This window comes from Vicugna pacos, unplaced genomic scaffold, assembly GCF_048564905.1.
Source record: "Vicugna pacos unplaced genomic scaffold, VicPac4 scaffold_103, whole genome shotgun sequence".
NCBI lineage: Eukaryota > Metazoa > Chordata > Mammalia > Artiodactyla > Camelidae > Vicugna > Vicugna pacos.
The window spans coordinates 1,432,524-1,446,776 of NW_027328783.1; the positions used below are offsets into that span (position 1 = coordinate 1,432,524).

Here is a 14,253-nt window from a genome sequence, read left to right on the forward strand (position 1 = left end):
TCCATGGGGTATAGCAAAAGCAGTATTAATAGGGATGCTTATAAAAAATAACCCCACTTATACAAATATGAAACATCTCTCTCTTATAACATAATCTTACAAACAACAGTTATAGCAAAATAAGAAAAAATTTGTTAGTAGAAAGAAAGACAGCTGAAAGGTCAGAACATAAATAAATAAAATAATGATTAAAAATAGAAACATTCAATCAAACTAAATAATGGTTTTTGAAATATAAATAAAGTTGATAAAATTTAACCAGACTTATGAGAAAAAAGAGTACAGATTAATAAGCTCAGAAATAAATGAGAAGTTACAGTTTATATCAAAGAAATACAAAGCATCATAAGAAGATGCAACAAATTACATGTAAATAAAATGGAAACCCTAGAAGAAATATACAATGTCTGAGAAAGACATAATCTCCATGATGGAATGATAAATAGAAAATATGAACAGATAACCACTAATGAATTTGAATAACTCATTAAACAAAATTTCCCAAGAAATACAATTCCAGGCCTAGACAGCTTCACATGTGAATTCTGCCAAATATTTAGAGAAGAGCTATCACCTATAATTCTCAGAGATTTCCAAAAATTTCAAGAGGATGGAAGGCTTCCTCCCCCAACTTTCTTTATCACACTACTACTAAAACTGGAACAAATACCTCAAAAAATTGCAGGTTAAATACTACTGATAAGCATTGATGTAACAATCATCACTGAAATGTTAGCAAAGCAAAAAATACATTAACAGGATTATATATTATGATTAAGTCCATTTTAATCCAGGGATGTAAAAGTGATTCATTACCCACAAATTAATCAATATGATACACCACACTAACAAATTAAAGAATAAAAATAATATAGTCACATCAAAAGAGTCATAAAATGTTTTGAAAAATCATTAACTATTTAAGATTATATTTCTCCTCAAATTGGGCATGAGGAAACATACCTCAACACAGTTAAGGTCATATATGACAAGAACTCAGCTAACATGACCCTCACTGATTAAAAGCTGAAAGCATCTCCTGTAAGAGCAGGAAGAAGGCAAGAATGCTAACTTTTACCACTGATATTCAGTATAGTATTGGAAATTCTAGCCATAGCTATCCAAAATAAATGGAAATATAATACAGCTAATTAAGAATAGGAGTAAAAGTATCTGTTTGCAGATGACATACTTTAAACAGAAATCCTATAGATGGCACCTCAAAACTGCTAGGACTTTTCAGTGCATTTGCTAAAATTTCAGAATGTAATATTAACATACACAAATCTTGCATTTCTGCACACTAACAACAAGCTAACAGATAGAGAAAGTGAAGGAACTGTCTCATTTACAGTTACATTGCAAAACAAAAATCTTCAAATATATCCAAACAAGGAGGTAAAAGAACTGTACACAGAAAACTATAAAATATTTATAACAGAAATTGAAGATAATGCAAACAGATGAAAGGATATACTGTGTTCATTGATGAGGAAAGTAATATTGTTTAAATGACAGTACTAGCCAAGAAAATACATTAATTATATTCAGTGCATATCAAAATACCAAGGGCATTTTCAGAATTTACAATAAATAATAATAAAATTTACATGTAAACACAAAAGTGTTGAAATCACTAAAAACGAAAAGAAAAGAAAACAAACAATAAACACAAATATATCTGACAAAGAACAAAGAGGACGTATCACTTTCCCTGATTTAAAACTATAATACAAAGCTACAGTAATAAAAAGAATATGGTAGTGGCACAGAACAAAGAAAATAATGGAACACAAAGAAAGCCTGAAAATGAAATCAGACAGTTATGGACATTTAGCCCATTACAAAAAATGAATATACAGTAGGGAAAAGTAATCATCAGGCATATGAAACAAGTCAACATCACTAACCATCAGAAAAATGCAAGTCCAAAACACAATAAGAGTTTCTGTCAGTCCTGTCAGAATGAATATTACCAAAAAGATATCTAATATAACAGTTGGTGAGGATGTAAGAAAAACAACCCTTAGGCACTGCTGGAGTGAATGTAAATTTGTGCTGCCACTGTGGAAAACAGAATGCAGTTTTATCTAAAAATTAAAAATGAAATATAATCCAACATTTCCATATCTGGATACTTATTCCAAGAAAATAAAAACACAAACGAGAAAGGATAAATTCAAACATATATTCACTGCAGCATTATATATATGTACACACACACAGATAAAAATAAAATGAGTTATTACTCAGCAATAAAAAGAATAAGTTCTTCATTTGCAACAATTGGGTATAGACCAAGACGGTAATATGCTAAGTGATATAAGTCAAAAAGAGATCGACAAATGCTGTATGATTTTATTCACATTTGGAATTTAAAAGAAATGAACATACCACAACAGAAAAGGAGATATAGATATACAAAGAAACAGGTTGTTCACAAGAAGGAGGGAAACGGTGTGAGGAAAAAGAAATATTTGAAGAAAATTAAGAGAAAATTTTCCAGTTGCAAATTAAATGAGTCAGGGGCTAGAAATGTGCTGTATGGGGAATAGTAAATAACTGTGAAATATCTTTAAATAGCAACATATCATAACTAGATATATTCTGGTGATCAGTTTGAAATGTACTAAAAATAGCAAACAGTACATTGTGTAAGAGGAACTAACACAGTTTATAGATAAAAGTACACTTCAAAGACATACATACTTATAGAAAAAAAATTAGACTTGTAGTTAACAGAGGCAGGGGTTGGGAAAGGAGGATTTCATTAATGCACTCAAAAGCTACAAATCCCCAGCCGTAAAATAAATGTGTCTTTGGGATGCCCCATAAGAACATGAAAACTACAATTAATAATGCTTTATGTTATATATGAATGTTGTTAAGGGAGTAGACCCTTAGTTTTCTCATCACAACAAAAAGGCAAATTGTATCTCTTTAATATTGTATCTAAATGAGATAATGAATTCTCCTTAAAGTTGCTATGATATTTATTTCATGATACTTGTAAATCAAATCACTATCCTGTGCACCTAAACTTACACAATATTCCTCACCAATTATATCTCAATTGAAGTGGAAATAAAAATGGAATGTCAATATTCAATTTTTCTCATGTCATTTCATATAATTGTTTCTGCAGCAAGTAAACCTGAGTCATGATATACTTATCCTAGTTAAAGATACTAATAAATAAGTGATTCTAATAAATAATACATAAAGATACTAATAAAATTAGTGTTTTACCATGCCTTAAACTTTCTTCATGTTAACAGCCCACTGCTTCTGCAGGTATCAAAATTTCACTCAGTGTATTCATCTGAGATTAGGGAATGGATACAAATTTAAAACTGGCTGCTCTTGCTGTGAGTGATATAGTTCACTGCCTCTTACCGATGGTCTCATCTCCCGACAGCACCTGTAAGAAATGAACATGCTAGATTGCTAAAAATCTCAGCATGGTAAAATCTCAGAACTCCTACAATTCTTAACTGTTTTACAATTGGAATGCAATACTGACAAAGCCTTGATTTTGGATAACAATGTGGTGTTTTCTCATGGTTGCATTAGGGGATGAGAGGATAATCCCTGAGATCCACAACAAAGATTCTTGCTCAAGTTCTGGGCAAAGAAGTGTAAAGGTTCTGCATTATTAGGACTGAGGACTGCTTTCAAAATGATGACTACGCTCACTTTATTCCAGGTAGTCCAAGGAAAGAAAGGTTATTACAAATTCTAGGTGAACGGGTATAAGTCAGTGGTTCAGTCTCTATAAATTATTCAAGGGGTGATCAAAGCCAAAATAAGTTGTGTCAACAATGAGAATTAGAAGAACAAAGAAATTAGACATAAGCATAAATTAAAAAGGAGACACAGTCCTGTGCTGGGCTCTGGGGACTGGAGAATATATTTGCCTCAGTCCCATTCAAGGGTTCAGTGGCTTGGCCCTAGCATCAGCTCGGGATTCAATAAACAGTTAACAATTAGTATATTGAGTGAAATATCATCTACCTCTCCCTGATCAGAAGAAAATCTGGTGGCTCAATGAAACTATTAATTCACAGAAATTCTGCAAGCTGCAGAATAATAATTTACTGATGACCTAACTAAGACAAACTCAGTTACTGCTTAACAATCCATCTTCACACACACACACAGTGGCAGACAGATTTGTAGTATTTAGTGGTAAGAATTCTGTGGGCAGAGCTCAGAGGATAGATTTCAAACACCAGACAACATTTCTACTTTTGCCAATAGTCTAGCTTTTCCAAGGTAGAAAACTATAGATGGAGAAACCAACAATATTCTTCTTTAGGATTTCTAATTTTAAAAGTAAACTGTAGCTTTTGACTTATCAGTATAGAACCTTGTTAAGATGATCATTGTAAGACCCACTGTCTGATAAGAGAGGTGGAAAATAGTTGCTGAACCAGTCCAACTGAACCCCAGCCGTTTAATGTAAGCAACAACATAGCCACGGTCAGAGATGTGCTGACAAATTTAAAAGCTTGATGATTCTGTTGTAGGAACAACCACTGCTGTACAGACACAGATCTTCTGCTGCAAGTGGTCTCTTTTCTTCTCTTGGAAACGGTCATATTGGTGGGATGTTGCAAGAGGTTACCCTGGCAAATTTTCCTTTTCTCCAGATTATCAAAGGCTTTCTTCACAACTGGTGACATATTTTCAGGACTCAATATTGCCATTCCAGTCATCAGTTGACACTGGCTGCATGATTATGAGCAGAAGACTTAGACACTCAGACACTGCCTACAATTTTTCCAGCATTTCAGGGCATTTCACATTCTATAAATCCTTCACCTTTTATTTTAAATTAATAGGAAATAGACAAATTCTTCCATGAATATTTTATATTTCCTAATATCTGCAGAAAATTGGTACTCATGCAGTTGGACAAATTTTTAAATCCACCACCCTCACCTCCTTCTAGTCCACACATTTTAGGTTGCAATTTGGTTACTGAATACGACCACCTCAACCAAGGGTCTAGTACCTCTTTGATACTTCCTGTGTGAAGGTTGGAAGGGGCACAAGTTATGTGGGGTGCATAAACCTACATTAAATGTTTGCATTAGCACTGTCTCTTCTGGGCAAAGCTCTGATTCTAAGAAGTAAATTAATTAGAAGTCAGTATAGTTATTAAAATGATGAAGAGAATCAGCTATTATGGGTTGGGTGGGTGATGAAGAGTCAGGAAAAAATCCAGCAAATGGGAATGGAATGCTTTAGGCCTCAGGAGGCATGAATTAAGAAGAAAATAATACTTTGTTTCCTGTAGCTACCTCCACTTACTGTCTTGAGTGACTAGTCCATGGTCTATGGAAAGAGCTAGTTTGTGGTGAAGAGTAAAGACCATAACGAAATATTGTGGAAACCATGAGAGATTTGTTGTTTCAGGAAAGTAGATTTTGCTTAAAGTCAACATGTATTTTTCATTCACTAAATACTAAAATGCATCCTGTGGCAAATGCTGTGCTTACTGTGCTGGTATCCCAGTTAGACAAGGAAAGGGGGATAGACAGAAATCTTCTGAAGAAGGTAGTTTCTGTACTGAGACTGGCAAAGTCTAAGTAGGTTAAAGGAGGACATCCAAATTCCAAGGATGAGCTGCAGCAAAAGTGGTGAGGTTGCAGCTAACATACTTGACAAGCGTTTGCCTGGATTTATCTCCATATACAGTGAAACATAAAGATATGCCAAGGTAGTCAGATGCTAGATTTATAAAGGAATGACTAAACTAAGTTCAGTTTGTGTGCGTAGAGTTGGAAAGGCATTAAGAGCCACCCTGAGGACGTAAGCTTGTCTTTGGATGGAACATAAAAACAAAATAAAGTATCGACTGAAAATATAGTGTAGACTCTTGAGGGCAGGGATTGAAAGCAACAATTGGAATGCTTTGAGAAAAGAACAAAGAAGACAATAGATAAAATTTCATCTTAAATTCAACCACATGCTGAATGTGCCAACTGAGACTACATCATGTGACATTAATGATTCCAGGGATGACATAATAGACACCATGATCCCTGGGCTGGTTTCTGAATTTATCTCCTTCCACCCAATCCTAACTTAACACTTTTAATACTTTCCAGGATGAACCAGAAGCCACTTAGTACTTTTCCCTCTCTCCATGTTATAGTCTTCCTCCAAATTCTTCCATTTTCTCTTCTTCCTTACAAGAATTTTTTTAAATTAACTACCATATTGTTCCATTAAGTGATCATATCAATCAAGTATCTCTTTTTATCTTTAAATTGTAGCTTAGTCTCCCATTTATCTCTTTACACTATTTAAAAAATAAGATAATTAGAGGCAGACATCTATGTATATTGTTCAAATAATAAAATTGCAGATATTTGTTCAACATCAATTTTAATCTTTTTTATCCTTAATAATCTGATAGTCCTTTGGTAGATCAGTTGTGACTAGGATGACGTTCATAAACTGAATATGTCTGATGAGTTGGCCTTGAAAGAGAGTTTGCTGATGTATCAGCAATCAATGGCACTGGAAACCGTGGGTTGCTCCCTGGATGAAGTTTAGAAAAACGACCTTCATTGGCAGATATGTTGTAATATCTATTTGGAAAAATAGAAGGTTCCATCATCTGTCCAAAATAATTCCTTTGTATGGGATAAAAGTTGCTGTACTGAGAAGTAGTAGTTGTAGTTATAATGAAGTTCACAACACGGCTATTTGTTTCAATGTAGCTGCTTTGAGAGTGCCCGTGGACAGTGGTCAACTGATTTAAAATAGCACGTTGATTCACTGCAATTTGTTCTGGTGGTCTAACTGACATTGATGATGGAGGAGAAAAATCACCTCTGATCGGGGTAGTTGTGTCACCAATTATGTGGCTGGTAGAGGGCTTTCTTATTAGAGGCATGTTTAAATTTACAGAAGGTAAAAATTTCCTGTCTCCAGTAGTGTCACCCACAAAATCAGAACTATGTTTATCCACATTACCCACTGCTTTATAGTGTTTCTTGTTGAAATCTTCAGCCAATGAAGATATCAGAGAGGCATTTTTAATCACAACTCTTCTTTTTATTCTCACTAAAACCTGGGGACAGCCTCGTTTAACATTTGGATTATGATAGAACTGCAGCTACAACCAAAGTAGAAAGATTTCAGTAATAATTTATACCAAAATACATCAGTATAATAAGCCTAACCTATAAAACCTCAGATTTCACATTTACTATGCAAAGATAATATCATCAAAATATGAACATTGCTGACAATATTTTGAAGTTCCTTATTTGGAAAATACACATTTAAATAGTATAGTCATCAAATTTAAGAAACAAGCTTTTGCAGTAATGGTGAATGCCACTTTTGAAAAGCATCTTTAATACCTTTATTTAGATTTCTGATAAAATTTATAGTTGCAAGCAAAGTTTCTTATAATGTGATTGCTTAAGTCACTGTCCTCATTTTTTAGAATAAATAAAGAATTTTAGCCTTAGTAGTTTTATACAATTTTCAAAATCTAGCTTTACATTTATATTACCATAGATTGATGTATAAAATAAAATTTTATATATAAGTTACGAAGTGGTAACTAAAGTTTCTGTATACCTTGCTTAAAACAGAGACTTCTTTTTCTTCTGCCAGAAAGTCTGCTAGAAATACCGATCTTTGTAAATTCTGCCGCAATTTACTAAACCCATAAAGGTTAAGCTGTCTAAGTAAACTTTTCATTCTTCCAGTTTCAAATGTTCTGAAAGGGGCCTTTATTTCCAAAACTTCCTTCTTAAAGACATCTTCATCAATCACTATGGAAGTTCCATTATCATCCCTCCAGATGGGTTTATATTGGTCACTCCCAGCCATTTTCCAGAGTTTTCTTGGAAATGTCAGAGAACGAAAATCATTATCTTCATCTGGTTCAGAGACACAGTGTATGTAACATGGCCTTTAAAGCAAGGATTCTTCAGACAAAGTCTAAAAAGCATTTTTTTCAATCATAGACCTCAAATCCAAATCTCCAGAGAATGTTTGATAACACAATAAAGATCTACCGGAGTTTCCTTGACCAGTTGGTCCATCTTTATGAGACACCTCTTGAATTTCTGAAGAAACATGTGCCATTTCATATAACTTTTTCTACAGGTACTTTTCTAATCTGAATGATTTTGAGCACTGCAGCTTCAAATACTGCTTTGGCAGTCCTACACAGATAAATTGTTAGGCCATCAGAGTGGTTCTCAACCTGAGTAGCTGTGACATCACAAAACAACTGGTCTCCTAGCAACTCAAGTGTAACATTCAGCCAGTGTTTACTTCTCACTCATCCAGTTAAAATGAAACATATAAGACGCTTATTTTTATAGAGTAATCTGCAAATATTATCTCAAAAAAATCTTTTTATAAAATTTAATTTTGGGGTTTATTAAATAAAACCAATCTCCTTCCTTTTGTACACAAATTTATAACAGATTAGTGAACAGAGTATAAATAATGCAGAAAATATATAAAATAATTTTAAAGTTTAGGAATTTTAACTGAAATTTGCCTAAAACATGTACAGAAAATGTATAACGATTTCAATATCATTTGTAATTAAAGTGAAACATAATTTGATTTGGTATTGGAAGCAGGTATTTATCTGTGTACTTTAGAATATGTACCTCTATATTCAAAACATCAGAAGAATAAATATGTGTTTATATGGTATGTATATAAAAATGGTTAATATTTATGAAATAAAATATTAAAATAATCAATCTATTTTAAGAAATCCCAAAGGGGGAACTTTTGTTTTAAACTGTAATTCAATGGTTTAATTGAAGCAAAAGTAATTTAATATTCTACAATATTATTTCAAAAGAGAGAATCTTATTGTAAATTTACAAATGTTTATTTTTGCCATTCTGTCACTCTGAGGTTTATCAGTCCCTAGAAGTAATAAATTTTCTTGTCTTCTTTATAATCCATACTCTTGTGGCTTCTGTTAATTGTTCCAAAATGATGTTGATAAATAAACTTATGCACAAGATCCTGGGTTCAATAAGCATTGCCTCCATTAAGGGGCAAACAAACAAACAATCAAAAAACAAAGATATAATCCTATGTGTCGTTTGGGGTGTAAAAGACCAGGTAATTCATTTTAGGAAGCAATATGTTTCTCAGTCCTGAAACGGTTGGCATTTTTATTATTTTACGGCATTTTAAGTCAAGTGTCTTTTGCACTAATTGTAAATAATAGCTATGTTCTGTATCAAAAAGCTGTAGTAAATCCAGTTCTACCAAAAGTTATATTCTTTATTTAGAAATAAATTCCATTAAACATAAGCCCAGTTCAAAATGAGAGATAAAATATTTAAATAAATAAATGTACCCTAAAGCTACAATGTAAATTTTTCATTCAGTGTCTGTAAATCCCATTCTATATAAATATTAGCAACCTGAATACATGGCATATAATAAGTATTATAAACTATAGTTAAGTTGGATTTTGACCAGATCCATAAATATTATTTAATATACACGAATTTACATATGTGATACCATCCTTTTAAGAAACAAAGAATTCAAATATAACAATCACAAAATATATAGGAAAATTATTAACAGATCTGATCTTTAAATTTTTATAAAAATATTATTTAATTCGATTTAGATAGAATGTAACAAAGCATAATAAAAGCCATACATGAAATACCCATGACTTAAATCAAATTCAATGTTACCATACAGGAAACTTTTCCTCTGGTCCAGTAATAAGAAAAAGTAGCTCATTTTCACAAGTCCTAAATTACACTACTAGAAGTCCTCGGAAGACTTACTAGTCAAGAAAAAATATAAAATTAACTCAACTTGTAATAAAAGAGTGAAGTTTTTACAGATGACATAATTATGCATACATAGAAAACTCCGTAGACTCCTCCAGTGACTGTTAGAAATAATGAACAAACTTAGTAAACTTGCAGAATACAAAATCAATATAAAAATATTCGTTGCATATTTGTATAGTAACAAAACATTATCAGAAATAGAAATTAGGAAAACTATTGTGTGTAAATTAATACCAAAAAGAATAAAATAGGAATAAATTTGATAAGTGAAATAAAAGTTCTAAACAAAGATCTATATATTACAGGTGCAAGAAATATAAGTAAACAAAATAAATAGAAAGATATTGTGTGCTCATGGATTGTATACAATGTGAGGAAATATTCTAATCAATCTTTTACATGTTCAATCTCCCCATCAGTAATTATTGAGGAGAATGTCATTTCTTAATTTTATACTCTTGCTTCCTTTTTCATGGGTTAATTGATCATAGGTGTGAGGGATTATATCTGGTTGCTCGATTCTCTTCTATTGATTGGTGTCTGTTTTTGAGCCAGTATCATTTTGTTTTAATTACTAAAGTTTTGTAGGACTGTTTAACATCAGAGAATTTTACACCATTAGATTTAATAAACTTTTTCAGGATTATTTTGGCAACTCAAGATCTTTGTGGTTACATATAAATTTTAAAATTATTTGTTCAATTTATTGGAAAAATCTCATTGGTATTTTCACATGAATCACACAAAATGTAGATTCCTTTGGGTAGCATGTTTGTTTCAAATACATTGTTTCACATCATTAACATAAGAGATCATTTCATTTCTTTGGATCTGTTTTAATTTCCTTTATCAATGTTTTCTGTTTTTTAACGTATAGGTTTTCACCATATTTGTTAACTTCATTTATATGTGTTCTTTACATATATATATTATTATATACATAATATTTGTAACCTCGTTTCCTACACAAACACAGCAGGCAGAAGGTAGTAGCAAGACAGATTCAAAATCCTGAATGAAAGAAAGCTGTAATCTAAGATACTTTATCAAGCAAAGCTATCTTTTAGAAGAAGGAGAGATAAATAACTTCCACACAAGCAAATAATTAAAGAATTTAGCAAGAGAAAAAGAAATAAGAAAGATCTACTATAAATAAAAAAGAAGCAGTATGCTATAGAAAAGAGGAAGTCATAATTATATAGGCAATATCTATAATGACTTACAACAGAATAAATATGATGTTGTAAAAGAAGAGATCAAAATTTTTAAGGGTCACAGAATGAAACAGGAAAATAAAGAGTGTTTTCTTCTTGTTTCTGTTTTCTGTTGTATGGGTTTGAATTTGTATTCTTATCAGTTAAATTAAACAAATATATTACAAGTCAATATGCATACAAAACAAGGTAACTATAAGTCAAAAGCATACAATGAAGTCACAAAGCCAAAAAGAACCCAAGATTATAAAAGAAAACTTATCAAGCCACAAAAACAAAAACAAATGAACAAAAAGAAAATACCAAATCAACTAGAGAATGAAGTTCAGTATGGAAATAAACATGTCTATCAATAATTATCACAAATGTTAATGGACTTAGTGCTTCAATCAAAAGATATTTATTGTCAGATGGGATAATATAACAAGACCCTACATTATGAAGCATAGAGGAGACCCACTATAGTAAGAGGAACACACATCAATTGAAAGTCAGAAGGTAGAAAAATATATTCCATGCAAATGCACATGACAAGAAACAGGACAAGCAGTACTGACTTCACACAATGAGACTTTACAAAAAAGGCCATAGAGAAAGATAAAAAAGGACATGATATAATGATTAAAGGAGCAAATCAAAATGGGGATATTATAATCATTAAGATATATGCACTCTGTATAGGAGCACCTAAATACATAAAAGAAACACTAATATATAAAATAGAGAAATCTCTGGGAACAGAATCAATGTAGGAGTTTATAACTCCCCATTATCATCACTGGACTGGCCTTTCACACAGAAAATTAATAAGGGGACAAAGATACTAAAATACATAATAAAATATTTGGAGATGATTGATATTTTCAAAACAGTTCTTCTCCCCAAAACTGAATATATATTTTTTTCCTGTTCACAAGGAATATTTTCTATGAAAGATTACATACTCAGGCACTCAAGAAGCCTCAAAAAATTTAATTAGATAAAAATTAATTTAAGCATCTTTTCTGAGTATAATACCATGAAACTAGAAAACAATCACAGAAAAGCAGGGAGAAAAAATAACAGAATCCAGATGAAAAAACATGGTACTTAAACAAGGGGGTCAGGTGCTGAAGTAAAAGAAGAAATTAAAAAATATCTTGAGAGATATGACATACACTACACAAAGTCTATGGAATACTGTTAAAGCAGGCTTAAGAGTGAAGTTCATAGTGGCAAGGCCATCCTCAAATTAGAAGAACAATTTCAAATATATAATCAAACGTTCTATGTAAACAAATCAGGAAAAGAAGAACAAACAAAATCAAAAGTCAAAAGAAAGAAGGAAAAAGTAAAGATCAAGGAAGAAATAATTGAAATAGAGATTAAAAAATAGAAAAATCAATCAATCTTTTTTTGAAATAATAAACAAAATTGACAAATCTCTGGACAGACTCACCAACAAGAAAAGAGAGAGAACACAAACAATATAATAAATGAAAAAGGAGAAACTATGATACTATAAAACTGCTAGATGGGAATATAGGTGATACACTATTGTATATACATCATAGGAATATTTTCTTGTATCAGTCTCCTAAGGCAAAAGAAATAAAAGCAAATATAAGCAAGTGGGACCTAAAGAATCTTGAAAAATTCTGCACAGATAAGGACACTATCAATGAAATGAAAACACTGCCTGTGTAATTGGAGAACATATTTGCAAACAATGCAAGTGACCATGGGTTAGTAGATGTAGGTTAATAGATGTAACATTGATTTATGTTACATAACTCAAGGTGAAAAACAAAAACCCAATCAAAAACAAGAGCAGAGTACCTGAGTTAATATTTTTCCAAAGAAAACATTCAGATGAGTAACAGGCAAGTGATAAAATTTCACAACATTACTAATTATTACATAATTGCAAATCAAACCACAATGAGGTATAACTTCACACCGGTCAAACGGCTATTATCAAAAAGTCTACAAATAGTAAGTGTTGGAGATGATGTGGAGGTAAGAAATCTCTTGTATACTCTTGGTAGTAATGTAAATTGGTACAACTTCTAAGGTAAACAGTATTCAGATTTGTTTAAAAACTAAGAAGTTAACTACCATATGACCCAGTAATACCTCTCCTAGGAAATATCTGGGAAAAAAACACCCTAAATTTAGAAAAACCAATTTTCAAAGCAGTACTGTTTATAATATGCAAGACAGGGAAGAAATCCAAGAGTCCACAGCAGACTATGGACTTAAGAAGAAATGATGTTTCTGTAAATATGCAATAAATATTTCTCAGCCATGAAAAACTATAACACATAGCTATTTCAGCATCATGAGAGGACTTAGTAAATGTTGTGCTTAGTGAAGTAACTTAGACGAAGACAAAAGTATATAATTTAATTTATACGTGGAGTCTAAAGTATAACAAATATCTGTGTACATCTTTGTATAGCTATCTATTGACAGATGACAGAAAAATAGAAGTATAGATACATACGTACATGATAGATAGATAGATGATAGATAGATAGATAGATAGATAGATAGATAGATAGATAGATAGATAGATAGATAGATAGAGACATGATCGAGTGGTAAAGAGATTAGATAGACAAGACTTAAGCAGACTCAAAGATATGGGAAAAATTTTATGTTTACCAAAGTGGAAGGGAAAGAGAATTCAATGGTAGGACATTGACAGATACAAAGAAGTATACATTAATAGAGAAGCAAGAAGGATAATCTGTATAGAATATGGAATTATATACAATAGCTTAAAATAATTGTAAGTTACAATTACTGTAATAATTCATAGTGCAATATAATCTACAAAGTGGTTGTGATCACCACACTGTACATCTGAAACTACACAATATTTTACATCTACTGTAATTCAAATAAAAATAAAACATATCCTGTATAATTTAGTCCTTTTTCCGCTGATAGCATCTTCCTTTAATATTGTTTTATTTTACACTTTAACTTTTATGACTACTGTTTCAAATTATTTCTTTTACTCTTGTGAACATGCTACCAGTTTGAAGTATCTATATTTATTGCCCCTGATTACCTCTTTTTCACTCTTTAATCCATATAGTATAGTAGCATTTAAGAACATACCCAAAGAAAGTGTTGAAAGTTTCTCGTGGTCTCTCCTTAGCATTTGGTCAATGTTTTGCATATTTTTGCCATTTTATATTTCTTAGAAGACTTCTATTCTACACCTC

At 31.7% G+C, this 14,253-nt stretch overlaps 1 protein-coding gene across 1 annotated transcript; it reads right to left on the reverse strand.

Moving 5' to 3' along the window:
* Nucleotides 1-6,379: 6,379 nt before the first annotated feature.
* On the reverse strand, nucleotides 6,380-8,134 carry LOC140694772 (heat shock transcription factor, Y-linked-like). Its single transcript, XM_072957844.1, has 2 exons — nucleotides 7,606-8,134; nucleotides 6,380-7,132 (listed from the first exon to the last, which is right to left on the reverse strand). The coding sequence occupies exons 1-2, from the start codon at nucleotides 7,858-7,860 to the stop codon at nucleotides 6,440-6,442; spliced, it is 948 nt and encodes a 315-aa protein (XP_072813945.1). The 5' UTR covers nucleotides 7,861-8,134; the 3' UTR covers nucleotides 6,380-6,439.
* Nucleotides 8,135-14,253: the final 6,119 nt, after the last annotated feature.